This window comes from Pecten maximus, chromosome 5 (genome assembly GCF_902652985.1).
Source record: "Pecten maximus chromosome 5, xPecMax1.1, whole genome shotgun sequence".
In the NCBI taxonomy this organism is placed as follows: Eukaryota; Metazoa; Mollusca; class Bivalvia; order Pectinida; family Pectinidae; genus Pecten; species Pecten maximus.
Window position 1 is genome coordinate 3973722 of NC_047019.1, and position 21489 is coordinate 3995210.

The window sequence follows — 21489 nt, forward strand, 5'->3', positions numbered from 1 at the left end:
AGAAAACGACACAGGGGCCAGACACAATACCGGACAGTATTCTACATTATAATAGTACCCAAATACCTGTATTAGAATATGACACTGGGGCCTGACACAATACTACATTATAATAGTACCCAAATACCTGTATTAGAATATGACACAGGGGCCTGACACAATACCGGGCAGTATTCTACATTATAATAGTACCCGAATACCTGTATTAGAATATGACACTGGGGCCTGACACAATACTACATTATAATAGTACCCAAATACCTGTACTAGAATATGACACTGGGGCCTGACACAATACCGGGCAGTATTCTACATTATAATAGTACCCGAATACCTGTATTAGAATATGACACTGGGGCCTGACACAATACTACATTATAATAGTACCCAAATACCTGTACTAGAATATGACACAGGGGCCAGACACAATACTACATTATAATAGTACCCAAATACCTGTACTAGAATATGACACAGGGGCCAGGTACTAGCAATACCGGACAGTATTCTACATTATAATAGTATCCGAATACCTGTACTAGAATATGACACTGGGGCCTGACACAATACCGGGCAGTATTCTACATTATAATAGTACCCGAATACATGTATTAGAATATGACACAGGGGCCTGACACAATACTACATTATTATAGTACCCAAATACCTGTACTAGAATATGACACAGGGGCCTGACACAATACCGGACAGTATTCTACATTATAATAGTACCCAAATACCTGTACTAGAATATGACACAGGGGCCTGACACAATACCGGACAGTATATATATTGTACATTACAATAATAACCGAATACCTGTACTAGAATATGACACAGGGGCCTGACACAATACCGGACAGTATTCTACATTATAATAGTATCCGAATACCTGTACTAGAATATGACACTGGGGCCTGACACAATACCGGGCAGTATTCTACATTATAATAGTACCCGAATACATGTATTAGAATATGACACAGGGGCCTGACACAATACTACATTATAATAGTACCCAAATACCTGTACTAGAATATGACACAGGGGCCAGACACAATACTACATTATAATAGTACCCAAATACCTGTACTAGAATATGACACAGGGGCCTGACACAATATCGGACAATATATATATTCTACATTACAATAGTAACCGAATACCTGTATTAGAATATGACACAGGGGCCTGACACAATACCGGGCAGTATTCTACATTATAATAGTACCCGAATACCTGTACTAGAATATGACACAGGGGCCTGACACAAGCCGGACAGTATTCTACATTATAATAGTACCCGAATACCTGTATTAGAATATGACACAGGGGCCTGACACAATACCGGGCAGTATTCTACATTATAATAGTACCCGAATACCTGTACTAGAATATGACACAGGGGCCTGACACAAGCCGGGCAGTATTCTACATTATAATAGTAACCGAATACATGTTATATAATACGCCACAGGGGCCCCGACACAAGACTGGACAGTATTCTACATTATAATAGTACCCAAATACCTGTACTAGAATACGCCACAGAGGCCAGATACAATACCGGGCAGTATTCTACATTATAATAGTACCCAAATATATGTTCTATAATACGACACAGGGGCCCGACACAATACCGGGCAGTATTCTACATTATAATTGTACCCAAATACCTGTACTAGAATACGCCACAGAGGCCAGATACAATACCGGGCAGTATTCTACATTATAATAGTACCCAAATACCTGTACTAGAATATGGCACAGGGGCCTGACACAATACCGGACAGTATTCTACATTATAATAGTACCCGAATACATGTTCTATAATACGCCACAGGGGCCAGACACAATACCGGGCAGTATTCTACATTATAATAGTACCCGAATACATGTTCTATAATACGCCACAGGGGCCAGACACAATACCGGGCAGTTTTCTACATTATAATAGTACCCGAATACCTGTACTAGAATATGACACTGGGGCCTGACACAATACCGGGCAGTATTCTACATTATAATAGTACCCGAATACCTGTACTAGAATACGCCACAGGGGCCTGACACAAGCCGGACAGTATTCTACATTATAATAGTACCCAAATATATGTTCTATAATACGACACAGGGGCCAGATACAATACCGGGCAGTATTCTACATTATAAAAGTACCCAAATACATGTTCTATAATACGCCACAGGGGTCAGACACAATACCGGGCAGTTTTCTACATTATAATAGTACCCAAATACATGTTCTATAATACGCCACAGGGGCCAGACACAATACCGGGCAGTATTCTACATTATAATAGTACCCGAATACCTGTACTATAATACGCCACAGAGGCCAGATACAATACCGGGCAGTATTCTACATTATAAAAGTACCCAAATACATGTTCTATAATACGCCACAGGGGTCAGACACAATACCGGGCAGTAGTCTACATTATAATAGTACCCGAATACATGTTCTATAATACGCCACAGGGGCCAGACACAATACCGGGCAGTATTCTACATTATAATAGTACCCGAATACCTGTACTATAATACGCCACAGGGGCCTGACACAATACCGGGCAGTATTCTACATTATAATAGTACCCGAATACCTGTACTATAATACGCCACAGAGGCCTGACACAATACCGGGCAGTATTCTACATTATAATAGTACCCGAATACCTGTACTATAATACGCCACAGGGGCCTGACACAATACCGGGCAGTATTCTACATTATAATAGTACCCGAATACCTGTACTATAATTAATACGACACAGGGGACAGACACAAGCCCGGGTAGTATTCTACATTATAATGATACACAACTACATGAATTTTAATACGACACAGGGTCCAGAGCCAAGAAGAGACAGTGTTCTTAATTATAATAGTACCAGTACCCAAATACATATAACAAAATACGACACAGGGACCTGGCTCAAGACGGGGCAATAAACTACATTATCTTTGTGCCAAAAATATGTACTAGAGTGCAACACAGGGCTCTAGATACATGTACTAGTCCCAAGCATATTGCAGTATTGTTAGTATTAGTACTCTTATTGATATCTTTATTTATTGTGGCGTACCCCTGTGTTAAACATGTACGTCAAAAGTGTAAACTGGAATGTTTTGCGATTAAATAATAAAAGAAATGTACAATTTGCATATTGTATGTGTATATAATGTTATTGTTTCCAGAGATAGGTTAGCCCGAACTGTACTGTATACATATATAAATACACTTGATCACATTTACACAAGACAAACGATCGCTTATCTGAATAACAATGGCTGGTGAATACACAGATCTCCCCAAGATACGATATAAAACACAGCCAGATACGTCTTTGTACCAAGCCTGTGAATCGGCCAGGACTGTTCTTCAAAACAGGACCACATTCATGCTCGTACGCTGTAAAATCTTTGGAATTAGGTCAAACATTTTAGTTATGACAACCGAAGAGACATACAAAAATATTTCATGATGATACTACTACGTAGAGACGAAAATTAACTACTTTTGGATTTGATTTGTTGGCCGTACCATACACTGGGATTACTATAGGATTGCAGAGTTGAAATCCGAAACCGTTAATTCAGAAATCCTCTATGAATATCGGCATTTGCTCAGTTCCATGAGCCATGGTGCATGCGAACCGACACAGCCATGCTGCTGCCTCCGGGCTGAGTGACATCAACTATCAGAGCGGGACTCGAACTCCTTACCCCCGTCGCTACCAACACGATTACCGGGACAGCTACTCTCTATTCTCCGGAGTTTCCGATGGACGTCGACGACAGAAATCGGTGGGTTGGGATTTTTCCGACTTGAACAGTACCGGAAGTACTCGTTTTGACTATATCAGTGATGGCTATGCACGTGCGCCCGCTAGTAGAGGCACACGTGTCCGGTACAGGTACACGCCAGTTGAGCCTCTTTATGGTCGGAATACGTACGTGAAGCCTCACCAGGTTCACGACAGTGACTTGGATGACGGGAAGAAATTATTCTCGACGCGCGCGACATCTATGGCAACCAGAGGTCGTCGGCCGACGGTATGACGAGTCGGCTGCTTGGACTAGGTCGAGCTTGAGGAATGGTGGTCACCATTATCAAAGGGTACCGCAAGGCAATACTTACAGAGACAGACATGATTCAGCAGGGGTGGATAACTCCCCTCCGAGACTTGATTACGTACCGCGGGAAAAGAAGTCAAGCGAAGACGACGAATCCGTTGATTATGTTGTGGACAAGTGTTGTTGTGGTTGTGTAGACGTCGTGGTGACGTCATGCTGTTGGGGGGCAAGCGTCGTGACGTGTCGTTGTCACGACGCCTCCAGTGAGGAAAGCGAATCGGCTTCAGACACAACGGAGAGTGTAATAGAGGAAACACATGAGAAAAAATATGATGAAGACGATGATGATGATGATGATGATGATGATGATGATGATGATGATGATGATGATGATGACGACGACGATGATAATGACGAAGACGAAGACGATAACAAACGATGGGCGACACCCCGCCGTAGGCCTCCTGCAGTGATGTCACCATCACGACCACAAATTAAACCTAAATCTGTCGCTACTAAACAGGTCAAATCGAGTCCAAAAGATCCAAAGAATTACGAGGAATATTCTACAGACGATTCGTCAGAGTTGTCCGACTCATCAGAGAATCTCACGTCCGTCCATTCTTGTCATGACACACCTCCACCGGACACAAAAAACGACAAAAAAGTCACAAGGAGTACACGGAAGATATTTCTAAGAGAAAAAGTCGAGCTGGAAATCGAACCCAAACCCACAGAAAGTACACCTGTTGTCTTTCTTCCTAAACCTCCCAAGCCACCGGAAGTAAAACCACAGCCACAAAGAGCCAAAGTTCTGAAATATATTGGTGAGAAACCTAAACTGGACAATTATAAGACCGCTATACTCTCCGATATTGATCCTACTGAAGGTCCATTTGTTGATAGCGTTGGGGATCGTCCACTTCACATACAGGATACAGTTCATCGCGAACGGGAACTCATCATGTACAAACCGGAACCGGAAATACCCCCTCCATACAAACATAAACCGATTCCACCGCGTCCTATGTTTCCATTAAAGGTAAGTATTTATACAGTTGTATATCATTGTTTCTATACCATTTGAGTAAAGTGGTGATATTTAGGTGAGCTTATTTGGTTGGTTTTTACTGCTAAACGCCTTATTAATCAACATTGTGGGACCGTCGGTTAAACCGTCGATCACGTGACCTCAGGTTAAGATCCGAGTTGTGTGATTCGACGCTCCCTACTCGCATTGGTTTGTGTTTCTTGAGAAGCTGAGAAACGGGTCGGTCGATCTGTGCAGTCGTGGTTGTGTCCTTGGACAAGACACCTTACCCTAATTGTTCTGGATGGCATGCAACTGGCCTCCCGTATGTTGTTCAGTGAGGTAGTCACCAACTACTACAAGGGAAATTTGCCTCAAAATGGCCATGGCTGTTCTCGGGGCGATAAACCCAGCAAACAAACAAACCCTATTAACAGCTATGGTCATTTAAGGACGGCCTCCTCATGTCCAATGTGTGACTTTTTAGTACTGCATGCACGTTGTACCGAAGCACACTGCTGAAACATTCAGCAGGACACCCAGGGGCGTAGCTTCCTATACGCGGGTACGCAAGTGCGTACACATAATTTTCAAAGAAAAAAAAAACCTGAAGCTTTAATTGTCATTGTTTTGTTGTTGTTGTTTTTTTTTTTAATTTTTCCCCATATGCGTACACATCAAAACAGGTCTAGCTATACGTCATTGACACCCCCACCCGGTCACATTAAACTGATAACAGAAGAAATGGCCGTCCCACTCCTAAACTGCTTAGCATAACAGAAATAGCAGCTATCATTTAAATACAAGTATTATAGAACCATGATATACATGTACATGTATAATATCATATATTTATGGGTGTATAAGGTAATTGTTTTCCGTTTACGAGTCGAAACAATTTTTCCGGTTGGGGTGTCGTATACTAGAGGTTTGAGTCGAGGTGATCTATTTGGGTGTTAAATTGCGATTCAAGACCGAGTGTTATGTTTCTTATATGAATTGCATGTGCTGTTTCCGATTAGGGTGTTGTATTTGGTAACTTAGAATTATGATTTGGGTCGGAGTTTTTTCCCCCTGTAACCTCGACTAGAATCATGGTTACGTCTTTTTTTACGACCATGTTAAAGCGGTATTCGTGTGTAACCCTTAGCGATGTTGCAATGTACTGTACCAATTTCATTTTACAGAACTTACCAAAACGTGAGGCAGTGATGGTCCGTGTTGGCGGGGGATGGATGAATGTGGAACATCACCGAAAGAGGCGGATACCGTTACAGATCAACGAACACCACCGAAGTGTATCGAACGACAAGTATTTGACAATCAAGTCAAAGTTTACGCCTTACAAAGAATATATACCCGTTGCATATACCAAATATCGAGACAAGGCAGTGTGGGAGAAAAAGAAAGAAACTTAAACCGATTCGAAGCGCACAAAGTATTATTTATAAAATATAAAATTTAAATGCCCTCCACGTATCCGGGTTCCCCTTGTGTCATACCGACTAGTGCTTTGATGTTACTGATTTAGCGGTTTATAAAGATTTAGGATTAGGCTTTTCGTTCATCACTGACCTTGGTTTTTTTAAGTTAAAGGATAAAAACTTGGTCTCGTTTGTTTAGGAAGCCTCATATAACATGTATACTCTCACATTGCTTAGTTCCATATGTTATTGCTTTTGGTTCGAAATTAGACCAATGTGTCTTTTCGAATTTATTGTTTCTTTGAATAAACTACTTGATGCAGAAAGCAATTCATCAACTCTTGTCTCTCAATCCAATTACAACACGTCATGACCCAACTATTTCAATTGAGGCGCCACAACTACTACCGTTTTAGATGTTTTTAAAATGGCATTTCCTTCTTCTTTCTGGACAGTACAATGGCACTTTTTTCAATTTGTCACTGTGACAAGGAGCTGCTGTACTTATGCATGTTGATAAATGCAGAAAACGGTGTGGGTTTTTTTTTGTTTTTGTTGTTTGTTTGTTTGCTTTTTGTTTTTTTCGGCGACAAAGCGAAAAAGTGCGCCGAATAAATCGTGAAATACGTTAAGAATATTTTTAATTGTGGCAATAAAGTTCCAAGTTGCATGTTATAAAGGTAGCGTCAGTTGTTGGAAGTAGCTTGGAGAACTGGGCCTTATTCCGTAAAGTAGTAAACAGGATTTGTTTGCAGTGAATCTGGTGTTTTTCATGTCGATTTGAAATTTAGGATCGCTGTAATCACGGATCTCGTCCAAAAATCCGAGGATGGACAGGAATTCTCTGATAGTGAGGTCAATGAAAACCCATTTCATCCGTGATCATAGCAAATAAGCATATATACATGTATTCCGACACATGCATTGTGTTCAAGTAAAATGCCTATACAATTATCACTGATGAAGGAACAAGAAAATTGGCATCGCTCCCAATGCGGTACCAATAATGTGACATTTATCTGAAGTTCAAGGTAAAATACATTTTAGAATTACTTTAAGCAAGTTTACATTAAACAAAATTGATAAACAACAGCTTTCATCCCAATTCGTTCCCCCGACTTAGAAAGTGATACAATTTTATTCATTTTGAATGTCTGCAAATTATATATAGTCTACCACATAACTTATTTCTTCTCTAGACCAGGCAAAGTTGCATTTGAGGACATTTGAGGAAATTTTAGGCGAATACTCTCGAACGTACATTGTACCTACGGATCATTCGATAATGATGATTTAAAGTTTTGTAATACATTTGATATCAATGACCTTATAAAATATCATATTTTTTTCCCGCTGGGAAATGTTACATGCATGGATCAGGGTGATGGCACCGTTCTTTGTCGTTGGAACAAAATTCCATCAAACGGCCCTTTACAGAAAGTCCTGTACGTGTGGTTATTTTTTCTGGTTTAAGGCCAAATAAAAAGACTGCTATATTAAAACTTTCTGAACTCAAATTGCACCACTTCTACCTCACTGAAATTGCTTGCTTTGGATAGACAAAGTCAAAGGTTATTATTAAAACAGAAGGTTGTTTTCTCTGCTTTCAGCTACATGTGCAACACTAGATCGAATATGCAATTAACCCTGCTCTCCAACAACCATCTGCCAGAAATATTCCGTCCGTCGTCCAGAGCTACGTTATCCCAGTTAATGTAACACATACATGGTCTTTTGCTGATTTCTTGTTTTTTCTTAATTTGATAGCTTTTTCAAAACCAAATATGCTATCAAGCAAATACAATTACATAAAACTTGTATTTAAAATTGTTGTCTTGTGATCTTGGAAGTGTGTCAATTTCTCATTTATTTGAACAAATCCGGTTGACGGCAAAGGAGAAAAGAACATATTAAAGAAATTTATTTGATTTAAACATATTTTATTGTATCTTAATATATACATGGGAATTGGGCACAAGTTATCAAACTTATATTAAGCCCTTTCCCTATATAATTTTACATACATATAATACATTTATAGAAATTTATAGTGGCTAATGTATTTCAGAATCTGACGACGCTAAATGATACTTGCTATGTTAAAGTGGAAAAGACACTAAAATAAACCAGGGCTTAATCAAACCATAGTTTTATACTGATATTTAATTTTTTTTTTATTTAAATATACTTAATTCACCATGCATTGATTAAAAAGCTACAATGTAAATTTCAGATGTGAAACAAAAATAACGACTTGCTCTGCCTTTGCTTCATTTGGATCTGAACCAAAAATTAAATAGATAGAATATAGAAAGCAACATTTTGTTTGATAAAACCAGAGACTTGTATATCGTGTATATACATGTACGTCTCTGATAAAACAACACAAGTGATGTAATGATAATATCAGCAGTGTGTTATGTCAATGTGTGAGGTGAGTGGGGAACTCGCTTATCATTCACATGACATCTTCGTAGATAAAACGCAAACACATGTTTCCAATGCAGGCCTCAGACCACAATTAATTTCCCTCTTTGTTCTACCAAAGAAAAATCGAAATTAAAATATTTCAGAAGTTTGCAAAAAATCTGGCTTTCACATCACGTGTAGAACTATTCAAGCTGAACATACAGTGAGCTGGAAAGTACCCCATGACCGGCATTTAACAAAGTTATTAATATTTAAGTGTAACCACCCTATTATATTGTAGGAAAATCCGGAAAATCACAAAATATTACTACTCAAGCCTTATAACTCCCCGTGTCCTGCCTCACAAACAAACATGAAAATGGTGTCAAAACAAAATTCTGCCACTAGATTAAATATTGCACTATAAATCTATGCTAAAATTATGTCCATATCTGTAACAGCTAAGTCAGGAAAAAATATTTAGCAACAGTCCTGAAATTTCAATATGTACTACATTCGTGTACAAAGTATAATTGTGGTCTGAGGCCAGTTCCATGTCCTTGTATGAAGAGAATTCTAGAAAGGGGGATAACTCATACAATACGAGTTACAAATTATCTCCCCCTAGACCACACCGTTACAATTATGTAATCTCATCGATATCACACCCATACTACCATATACATGTGCACAACAAGTGTTAATTGATATAACTTTTTATCAAGTGGTATAAAATGTATAAGCTTTCTTGAGGGGGTATAATTAGATTTTAAGGAGAAATATAACCGATATGTTTCAGCTCTGTTATACAGAACTTGGCCGCATCTTTCTTGGCCATTTTCTTGGTAGGTTTTGCTGTTCCATAGAACTCTTTCTTGTGTATGACAACCTGTGAAATAGAGAAAATATGAGGTGTACCATAATGAGTGTCACACAACACTTTTTAAATTCATTAAAGTAAGAAATTGAACTTTGTTTCTGAATTCATTTATACTAATATTGCAATAAGTACTGTTTTTTTTATTGTCAGGAGAATTAAGTTATCAAAAATATATATATAAATTACAAGTAAAATTCTATAATTTTGTATCACCAATTTTAAGTCTTGCAGTTAGGTCCTTTATTTAGGTTTGGTCAGAAACATATCGGTTGTGTTTTTTGTTCAGTTTTAATTTTCGAACCATATAGGACATGTACAACTCGGCTCTTGATAGAAAATGTGGTTTAAATCAAATGATTTTTTGGACAATACTAGTCAACCAATCATAATCAAGTACATTTGTACTTTCATTAATAGCAAAATAGATCTTGTACTTTGGTAACAAAATGATCAGCTTATCGTATTCGCTGTGATTAGTGCCTAGACAGAGCGCTTATTGAGGTTACTAGATCTATGTTATGGACAAAAAATCTTAAAGGTCCGCAAGAAAAAAGTATGATGGGTTGTGACCAGATGCCTAAGACTTAACAGGAGTCCAGCTTTGATCATTAAACTTAAGTCTCTACATATGAAATATAAGTTATATGACTTATTTTGAAGTTGTTTAGGAGGGCCATTTATGTAATTTCAATTTCTCCACCGGAAAGGGGAGGGGTGCTTATAGGTTTAGTTTGGTTTATTTTGTTTGACGTCCTTTGAACAGCCAGGGTCATTTAAGGACGTGCCAGGTTTTGGAGGTGGAGGAAAGCCGGAGTACCCGGAGAAAAACCACCGGCCTACAAACAGTACCTGGCAACTGTCCCACGTGGGTTTCGAACTCGTGACCCAGAGGTGCATATAGAGGGAGGGGCACTAATTGTGGTGAATAGTCCAACAATTGTGTAAATGTCCATTTCAAATTTACTCAGTATAGGGCTATTATTGAACAGGAAATAAATAGCCATACATTGATGAAGATTGTAATATTTAAAAGTATTTGTAAAATGTTATGTAGTCACCTATATAACATTGCATTAAGTGGAGAACTTACCTTATACAAATACTGGCAGTGTTTGTTTGAACCTGTTTGGCTGACCAGCTGATAGACTGGTTTTGACCACTTCCTTTTAGTACAGATGTGATTTAGAAATCTTTCTGGAAAGTGTTCGTTATAGTCTGGAAAAATAAATCACTAAAATACACTGCCATCCATGAAAACATATACACACTCTTTTGACTTATATTAAGTGCATCAGAAACTTTCACTTAGCATTTTTTGAAGATCTTAATTTGTAAGTGACAATGGCATTTTCTTTATGAGAATTCAACTCTATAAATGGTCTCTTGAAAAAAAAAAAATTATTCTGTGGAAATATGGTCCTTAATTTAAGAAATTTCTAAAGACATATTATTGCTAACTGTTACAGTTTAAAGAGACTAACAATGTATTATAAGTATTATAGTAAGATGTTTGTTTTTTGTTTTTTTTTTGATTATCGCCCCATGAACAGCCATGCAGGGCCATTTTCAGGCGGAGTCTCCTTGTTGTAGTTGGTGACTACCTTACCTCACCTGAGGTTATGCGGCCGGCGCTCTGACTGAGCTGTCGTAGATGAGACATTATCAAACAAAAACACAAAATTCGATTAACTGAATTTCATTTTTTTTTTTGCCATATGTAAACAAGTAAGTAACTTGCATATTGTGTATTACCTGATTCAAGGCATGCTTTACATATATAGCCATTAATTTGGTGTAGACAATTAAATACTAAGTATCTAAAGATAGTACTGCTGAAAATTATCTTTTGCATAAATTGTAATTCAAATTAGGTTGATATGAATCTACATACTAAATTTACATGAAATCCATGCACTTCTTGAGCTGATTTTTTGTAGATACAAACCAACCGATCAAGAATAAAACATCGTCATTACCTAATTATGCAAACATGTAAATACAGTTGTATGTACAAATGACCAAATTAGAGTTGAAGACATGGCATTACACGTTTGTTTGGTTTGTTTTTGTTTAACGTCCTATTAACAGCCAGGGTCATTTAAGGGCATGCCAGGTTTGGAAGTGGAGGAAAGCCGGAGTACCCGGAGAAAAACCACCGGCCTACGGTCAGTACCTGGCAACTGCCCCACGTAGGTTTCGAACTCGCAACCCAGAGGCGGAGGGCTAGTGATAAAGTGTTGGGACACCGTAACCACTCGGCCACCGCGGCGCCTAATTATTATGTTGGGTTGGTATATCAGTATCTTGGGTTGGTATATCAGTATCTTGGATTGGTATATTAGTATCTTGGGTTGGTATATCAGTATCTTGGGTTGGTATATCAGTATCTTGGGTTGGTACATCAGTATCTTGGGTTGGTATATCAGTATCTTGGGTTGGTATATCAGTATCTTGGGTTGGGTATATCAGTATCTTGGATTGGTATATCAGTATCATGGGTTGGTATATCAGTATCTTGGGTTGGTACATCAGTATCTTGGGTTGGTATATCAGTATCTTGGGTTGGTATATCAGTATCATGGGTTGGTATATCAGTATCTTGGGTTGGTACATCAGTATCTTGGGTTGGTATATCAGTATCTTGGGTTGGGTATATCAGTATCTTGGATTGGTATATCAGTATCATGGGTTGGTATATCAGTATCTTGGGTTGGTACATCAGTATCTTGGGTTGGTATATCAGTATCTTGGGTTGGGTATATCAGTATCTTGGGTTGGTATATCAGTATCTTGGATTGGTATATCAGTATCTTGGATTGGTATATTAGTATCTTGGGTTGGTATATCAGTATCTTGGGTTGGTATATCAGTATCTTGGGTTGGTATATCAGTATCTTGGGTTGGTATATCAGTATCTTGGGTTGGTATATCAGTATCTTGGGTTGGTATATCAGTATCTTGGGTAGATGTTACACGTGAAATGAAATGTCAATTATTACCATGTAACTATATTTCATGTTTCCTTGAAATAACATTTTTTGAGAAACTGAGCTAGATGCAAATCTTTGAATTCCAGATTACTAGCATCCCTGATTTCCAGAGTCACTGGACCATGAATTGTGAATGATATATTCTCTCAAGAAAGGGTGTGGCTACCGCTCTCTGTTCGAATTATATACCAAATTTGGCTGAAGTTGGATTTAACATTTTTTAACAACAAATCTAAATGTGAAACTTTAAAGTGAAATTTGATGTAAAATGCCAAGTTCATCTATTTTACAACAATTCCAAAACTAGCTATACCAACTTATACAAATCACGCTTGTTGGCCTAGATGGGCCTTAGTATGGAAGGAAACCGGAGTACCCGGAGAAAACCCATGTGGTTGGACAGGTCATTCACTTCCGATCTGGAAATCAGCCGCCTAGATGAAAGGTAAAGGGGTTACCAATGCTCAACTCGACCACCCACTAAAATTTGAAATTATACTGCCATGGCCGTTGGAAAGTAACACCATATAGTTTCATGGCAGTGAAAATTTATGACCTTTTTTTCGTAGCAAGACGATGAAATATCATTCTTTTCACTGACAATGCTCAAGACCAAAATCTGCCCAGCTTTTCTACACAAGTAGTGTTTTTAAGGAAGATATTGATGAAAGCATGACATACGTACCTGTATGATCTGCCTTGCAGGTCGCGTCAACAGGCATTTCCATCCAATGTTTCAGTATATCTGCGAAAGTATCACTATCAGATCTCCGATGACCAGCGAAAAATGCTTCAGCTGCTGCAAGCTTGGCTTCTTGTCTATTGTAACATGGCATAGATTGATATTCTTTACCATCAACTAAAACCTGCAAAGAGTTATACCCATTTTTTTTAATTCATCACTAAAAGTCTATTACACAATTGCCAAGTGTTAACACATTTCAATTTCAAAAGTCACTATGACCTTGACATTGAGCATTCACATTGCGCTAGCATAATTTGCTTCAAGGTACATCTTTGGCAATGTGTTTATTGTTCCATATCTATTGCTCTCTAGAGATTAAGTTTATCTTTTAAACACCTTTTTTATGACTTTGGTCCTTCTTTTTTCAAATTTCCTATGTTTTGACCGCTCTGTTGGATTACCCGTACATGTCGAAATAATGGCTTTATAATTCAAAGTCTGTAGCTAGTCCACTACAGTAAAAAGCCCCTGGGTTATCTAGATACAAAGTACTAGTTCACAATCAGGGAAGACTTCGAGGTTCGACAATTAACAAAAATGTAAATATCTAATAAGGAACACAAAAAAACCCGATCTGAATCATCGAAGTATTATATTTTATCCTGCAACTGCCACCGCATTGTCGGAATACACCCACCGTATATATTTTTGCTGTATACGGCAGTGACGGAAAACAGCTGTATTTTGGAATCTTAGCACGTGCGTCAGTTCGACTGACCCACTTCAAAGTGAAACTACGTTTAAAAGACAAACATATTTCTGTGATATTTGACACCGTTTCACTTCAAAATGATTATTTTTGATGATTATTTTCATGACTGTTGCAGGATAAATAGAATACATGGTCAGTGTCTTAAAATATAAGCTATATTTTTGGCTCGGGACAGAAAGACAAAAGTGGCTCTCCAAGGCTCGCCACTTTTGTCTTTCTTTACCCTCGCCAAAATACAGCTTATATTTTAAGACACTGACCATGTATTCTCTATGTAGGAGTAAGTATTGGTAGTAGGTTCATTATTTAGCGAAATCTTTTCCACATCATTCCTTATACAGGATTGTCATTTTAAGTATTCATGTCATATAAAGAGTTTCCTTTATAAGTACCAGGTATGCAGTATGTAGTATGTACAATGTATTGTTTACCTTACAGAGCCACTGCCCTGATGAAAGAATCTCGTACTGGTAATCTGGAATCCACTTAAACTTCTGGGCGGCGATATTTAAAGCAGAAATGACATCTAGTAGCAAAGAAATGAGAAAAAAAAGACGATAATATATTTTAAATAGACCTCACAATGCATTTCTTTTGAATATGGTTAAATGAAGCTACAACATAACTTCATGATCACAGTTTTCTAATAGTCTGAAGTAAAATGTTAAAGTAATTCATTATAAAGTGATTATAGATGCCTATGTCTTCTCTGCCGGATGCATAAAAAAAATCAAAATACAGGATGACTAGAAAGAAGCTGAAATGATCTGTATTCGACATGTTAAGCACAGCTGCATACATACAAAAAAACACCAGTTAGGTGTCTTTGATTCAGACAGACCATTTTTCTCCATTTACAAATTTATAAATTATGTTTATTGTGGAATCACGCGATCGGATTTTAAGGAAATACAAGTACCTGTCGGCACCCACTAAAACAATAACACTGACCTTGGCTTTGATCCAAAAACCCTGAAACTTGAAACTCTAAAATATGTAAGCGGAAAGTTTCGGTGGGAAATCAAATGATGAAATAAACAAAACTTCCTCGTGTATGTCAACAAACAGTCGGTATCATCATACATATGATTCAGTGTTAGTTGAGTGTCCGTTTCTCGTTAGGCAGGAAGACTTTCCATGAGGACACGTGTACACTTGTACTGTGTGGTACATGTCCGCGATCTGATAATTACTGAAGTATCAGCATACTTGTGTTCCCCACGTTTCGGTATATTTTTTATGTTTGTTTCCGTAAACAAGAAAATTCCCACTTGTCATTAGTCATGTATAAACACTTGAATGTTGCATCCCTGGTAGCCAGTCCACTTTAAAACTGGCCTTGGCCTTTGTAACCTGATGCTAGCGTGACATTATATAAAGACCTCTGGTTAGTTTAAACATTTGAATTGAAATACACTTAAAAAGTACTCTAAATCTATATAAATGTTGGTGCAAAAAAGGATGAATTATCAGCATATACACACTATGTCTCAGAGACACGAAGGCAGACGACAGTCTCTCAGTAACGATCAAGCTGCAAGCTAACGAACAGTGATGTATAGTCGGGGAGAATTAAACATCACACTGATATCTATGTAGCCAAGTAAGTATTTTCTCATGGTATAAAATGTACAAGTGTCCTGTTTGTAGAACAATATTTTAGAGTCATTGACTTCAATGTTACTATTTTTTTTTTTTTTTTATTTTGCGGATGATTTCCTTTCTTATGTGAAGCTAATTTGGATTAAAAGTAAATAAAAACTTAAAAATTAATTTTAATCTGTAATTATCATAATGAGTAATTAATGCTACATATAGGCTACACTATTTATCCTGAGTGCTGGTTGAGGAAAGAACATCATATTTTAACAGGTATATAACCATAATGGACTCTGTGGAGAGTGAGTGGATGTCTGTGCTCTTGTCCACATACCTGGAGAGGAAGTTTACTGGAACAGAGGAGACAATCAACATAAAGAGGAGGGCAATAGTCTTACATGAACAATTGTCTAATGTTTCAGAAACGATTTTCACTGGCAGTTTTGGAGAAGGATGTCATCAATACGGGTCAGATGCGGACTTTATGATTGTAAACAAGGCTATAGCAGTAATGTACCCTGATCAGAGTATTCCGCAACACCTGGCACACAAAACCATTTTTTACATTAGAGAGGCAGACTGTCGACCTGGATATGTCCATTTAGAGATAGGTCAGCTAAATCTGTCACATGACCTCCTTATTAATTCATTAGTTAGAATAAGGAATTCATTGTTTATTTCAAGTGATATCTTCAGAGAGGACTTGATTAGTCGTTTAACTACAGGGCAAAATATAAAATACGAATCCAATGGACCCAGTTGTACAGCTACTGCGATAGATCATAAAGAATTGATACCGAATGATATTGTGAATTGTTTTCATTGTGACAGTTGGCCAAAGGAAGCAAATGAATGGATTAAACGTTCACGTCTGTATGGATGGCCTCATCAGACTTTGATAGACAAGATTGTAAACAATGGATGCCATCTTGTTCCAGTTGGAGATAAATGCTCGAAAGATACATTATTACAATGGAGAATATCATTTGCAGCAGCAGAAAAATCCTTAGTTCATTCTTTTAGTCACATTCAAGTCAAAGTATACGCATTGCTGAAATATTTCTTAAAGCAAATTAAACAGACATTGAAAGAAACTATTGGCGATGATGACATCTTGTGTTCCTACTTCCTAAAAACAATCATGTTTCATGCAATAGAGAATTCCAGCCAAATGTTTTGGCAAGACAAGAACCTTTTTTATTGTTTTTGGTTTTGCTTCAACATTCTGATTGCATGGGTCAGGGCAGGATTCTGTCCCAATTACTTCATCAATGCCAACAACATGTTCCAGAGGAAAGTACATGGACAAAATCAACAAATACTACTGGACATCTTGGACAACTTCTGCCAGATGAAATGGATGTGCCTCTCAGTAGGAAACTTCTTCAAACGTTCAATATGGGAGGATCTGTGCAATCCCTCCATTCAGGCTGACCTTGTATGCCCAATGACAGCGCAAAGAAATATTATGGAACAAGACAAGACAGCTCTTGGATATTTAGCATTTACATCTGCCACATACAGAACCATCAATAGGGCAATTTACTTTCTATCTACATCAAAATCAGATATTGATGAATTATGCACATACAAACCTGCTATGGACAGTCTGAGATGTCTTGCATTAAAACTGTTCTCTAAAGATCTGCCTGAAAACAGGAGTGCACCAGAAAACAAGACACGGTACCGGAGACTGAGGAAATGTAAGTACTGGATGACTCCAAACGCTTTGTTCGGCACAGATGTGTTGTATTTGGCAACTTTTCATTTTCTGACTGGAAATTTTGGTAAATGTCTAGAGATGAGTAGACAAGCAATGAAACTAGCATCAAACTACAGAGATGAAAACTATCTTCATCGATTGTACAGGCATCAACCTCATGGCAGACCATTAGAAAGACTCCAGAAAATATACAATAAATACATTCAATTTCATTGTGGGGACATGCATTTCCCATATCTTTATCTAGAGCTGCGAATGAAAGACAAATATCTAGAAATTCCACCTCTACCGTATGCTCTGTTCCTGAACTTCCTTTGTAGCCATGAGCTTGGGGACAGCAGCGGACGTGACAAAGCATTACACAACCTGAAACAGGTCCAGTATGATGAGGAACAGGGGGGACAAAAGTTCTGGATAGTTCCCACACTCCTTGGGATCTGTTATCAAATTCTCGGGAATTATAACATGGCCATCAGGGCTTACTGGGAGTCAGCACAATCAAAGAACATTGATTTCCCTAAGTGGAATCCTGCCATAGACAGGATAGCCATAGTGTATCTATGTATGTATGTCTCACAGAGGTCAGACAGAGGATAGCTGTGGTGTGTCTATGTATGTCTGATAGAGGTCTGACAGAGGATAGCTGTGGTGTATCTATGTATGTATGTCTCACAGAGGTCTGACAGAGGATAGCTGTGGTGTATCTATGTATGTCTCACAGAGGTCAGACAGAGGATAGCTGTGGTGTATCTATGTATGTATGTCTCACAGAGGTCTGACAGAGGATAGCTGTGGTGTATCTATGTATGTATGTCTCACAGAGGTCTGACAGAGGATAGCCGTGGTGTATCTATGTATGTATGTCTCACAGAGTGTCAGAGGTCTGACAGAGGATAGCTGTGGTGTATCTATGTATGTATGTCTCACAGAGGTCTGACAGAGGATAGCCGTGGTGTATCTATGTATGTATGTCTCACAGAGTGTCAGAGGTCTGACAGAGGATAGCTGTGGTGTATCTATGTATGTATGTCTCACAGAGGTCTGACAGAGGATAGCTGTGGTGTATCTATAATGTATGTATGTCTCACAGAGGTCAGACAGAGGATAGCTGTGGTATATCTATGTATGTATGTCTCACAGAGGTCTGACAGAGGATAGCTGTGGTGTATCTATGTATGTATGTCTCACAGAGGTCTGACAGAGGATAGCTGTGGTGTATCTATGTATGTATGTCTCACAGAGGTCTGACAGAGGATAGCTGTGGTGTATAGATCTATGTATGTATGTCTCACAGAGGTCTGACAGAGGATAGCTGTGGTGTATCTATGTATGTATGTCTCACAGAGGTCTGACAGAGGATAGCTCTAGTGTATCTATATATCGATGGTATGGTCAAATATAGGTACTTGATCCTAACGAACAGAATTGCTCGCTGGATGTGTATTACTAGAAATAGGAAATTAGTCATGTAGCAATAACAACAGTATAGAAAGGTATATTATCGAAATTTCAAGGCAATCCACCCCTTTATCAAGACACAAGTAAATACTAAACGATCACATATAGACATCGAACATGGAAAAGTTACACAAGTTTAAAAGATAAACAACGAACGATATTGTTCTGTTTATGTCGATAATATATTCACTGAAGACATATTATCAATTAAAAAACATTTTAGGTGGTGTACAGATGGATATCATAAGATAAACACTAGCCTAATAAAGGTCTAATAAGTAACAGCGCAAATTAAAACGATGTGATAACAGTGCGTGCTATGTTGCAAATGATAACCAAAGACATGGATACTTGGACTTTGAAAGATTTGAGCCTGACAGGTTTGATAAAACCTTTGGCAAATTTTACGCTGAAATTCATGACAAGAACGGCTATCTAAAAAAAAAAAAAAAAAAAAAACATTGATGTGAAACCAACGGAACATACAAAGACATATTTAATCAATACAACATAAACTGGTATCGTCAAGGGAAGTGATTTTAGTGAGTGGATGAAGATCTTTGAGGAAATGGTTAGGGAGCTTAAAGCAAGCTAAGGCATTGCATGTGCTGTGGATCACATCCCTCCAATTTCCAAGAGTGACTTGGATCTGGATGTTTTCTACAAATACCTGGACACATGGAGACATTCAGCTCCTGCCACAGTCTTTCAGCGCAAGGTAAGAACAAAGACCTGTTTTCATTCTAATGTGAATGTCTAATTTTTGCTACTATTTCCTAGATATTGATCAGACATATTTATTATAAGATCATGCGTAGATAAAAACATATATATGCTGTACATGTAACGCAGCTTTAACCAGAAGCTTTATAAGCGGTAAGGTTAATGTAGTGTAAAGTGCTATAATTTTTAGATAATAATTTAATTTTGTATGAAACACGCATTTTCATTGGCTGAAATAATTTTGTTATACAGTGGAACTTCGTTAACTCGAACTCGGATAACTCGAATACCCCGCTTAACTCGAAGTACCTCGCCGGTCCCGGCCGAATTCTCTCTTTATCTTAGTAAAAAAAACTCGGATAATTCGAATTCGGATAACTCGAAAAACTCGGATAATACGAAGTAAAAATTTGGTCCCAACAATAAAAATCCTACTTGAAATGTTCGAATAACTCGAAGTATAATTTTCGTCGATCGGTGGCAAACGCCGACATTTTTTAAGAGCTAAATTCCGTTTGTAATACTGAACATATCGGCACTACTAACCTACATGCTATTATAAGTGTTTCATAAATTCATAAAAGAAATTGTCGGTTGAATCTTATAACAACAAGTCTTGGTGATAAAAAGTACTGCTTTACTTACATCAGGTAATTTCCCAAGGCGGTCGCCGATATCAGTACACACGATAGTCAACAACTCATCTACCCGTTCGCTCAAGCGGAACTAATCTCTGACACACCGGTAGATCTACCCGGCTGATGTTTTTACAGGTGTAGAATGACACAGTCACCGGCGCCTATTAAATCTTTAAACTGCTGAAACAATAGCGTAATTACTGCCGAGGTGTTCAGAGTACAACTGTAACGGTCAGTGCTGTCTATTAAATCGGATAAAACGCCAACTCAGTTACAGTAACATTTTATACGCACATGCGCAGCCCAACTTCCGGTGCTAATACACATGGAAATGGCGTGGTTATCAATAAAAAGTAAGTAGGCCGATCAAACAGTATTTTATATATTTCCAATAAAGGTAATGGTTCTGTTACGTTTTGTATGCAATCTGTGTTAAACTTAAACAGTTATTTGTTTTGACATTAATAACTTGTTATTTTGTCGAATTCCGTTTTATCGTTTACCTTTTGCAAACATGACTTGCACATCAGATCGTTATTGAAATGACTAAGTGAAAGAAACTTTATCGTGACTGTATATCGGCAAAACTACACCAAATAACAAGTGACATAACGAAACATTACATATATATTTACATGTATTGACCAGTCTTCACACTAAACTGATGAGCGACAGAGCGAAGTTATAATGATTATATAATGTTGACAAATATTGACCAAACTTTTCACCAAAAACGATAACTCGCTTAATTCGAACACTCGGATAACTCGAAGTTTTTTCGTGGTCCCGTCGACTTCGAGTTAACGAAGTTCCACTGTACCTCTATAACAAAATTTTTGATGTTGCGAAATGTAACGTCATTTTTGATTGGCTGATGACGTTGCGTAATAATTTATCACAGAAAAGAGTTTATTTAGAATACACTCCAGTTTTTTCTGTTATGACTGTATAACAGAAAAAATAATTGATGTTAATCCTTAAATAACGTTTTTTATTTTCATATCGGTGTATTGAAATTGAAATTCTCTGTCAATCACAAAATTAACAATTTTTCTAAGTT

At 37.8% G+C, this 21489-nt stretch overlaps 3 protein-coding genes across 3 annotated transcripts; 2 read left to right on the forward strand and 1 right to left on the reverse strand.

The window, feature by feature from the left end:
- Positions 1–3477: 3477 nt before the first annotated feature.
- Positions 3478–6878, forward strand: LOC117328533 (rRNA biogenesis protein rrp36-like). The gene is made up of 2 exons (XM_033886065.1): positions 3478–5140; positions 6316–6878. The coding sequence occupies exons 1-2, from the start codon at positions 4013–4015 to the stop codon at positions 6544–6546; spliced, it is 1359 nt and encodes a 452-aa protein (XP_033741956.1). The 5' UTR covers positions 3478–4012; the 3' UTR covers positions 6547–6878.
- Positions 6879–9511: 2633 nt separating this feature from the next.
- LOC117326902 lies at positions 9512–14814 on the reverse strand (the record flags this gene model as incomplete). The annotated part of the gene is given in 4 exon segments (XM_033883702.1): positions 9512–9850; positions 10932–11056; positions 13517–13697; positions 14720–14814. Coding segments are annotated over 4 exon segments (521 nt in total), but the record flags the coding sequence as incomplete, so codon positions are not given.
- Positions 14815–15639: 825 nt separating this feature from the next.
- On the forward strand, positions 15640–18254 carry LOC117326901. The gene is made up of 2 exons (XM_033883701.1): positions 15640–15891; positions 16161–18254. Exon 2 carries the CDS (start codon positions 16174–16176, stop codon positions 18205–18207), a length of 2034 nt encoding a protein of 677 aa, XP_033739592.1. The 5' UTR covers positions 15640–15891; positions 16161–16173; the 3' UTR covers positions 18208–18254.
- Positions 18255–21489: the final 3235 nt, after the last annotated feature.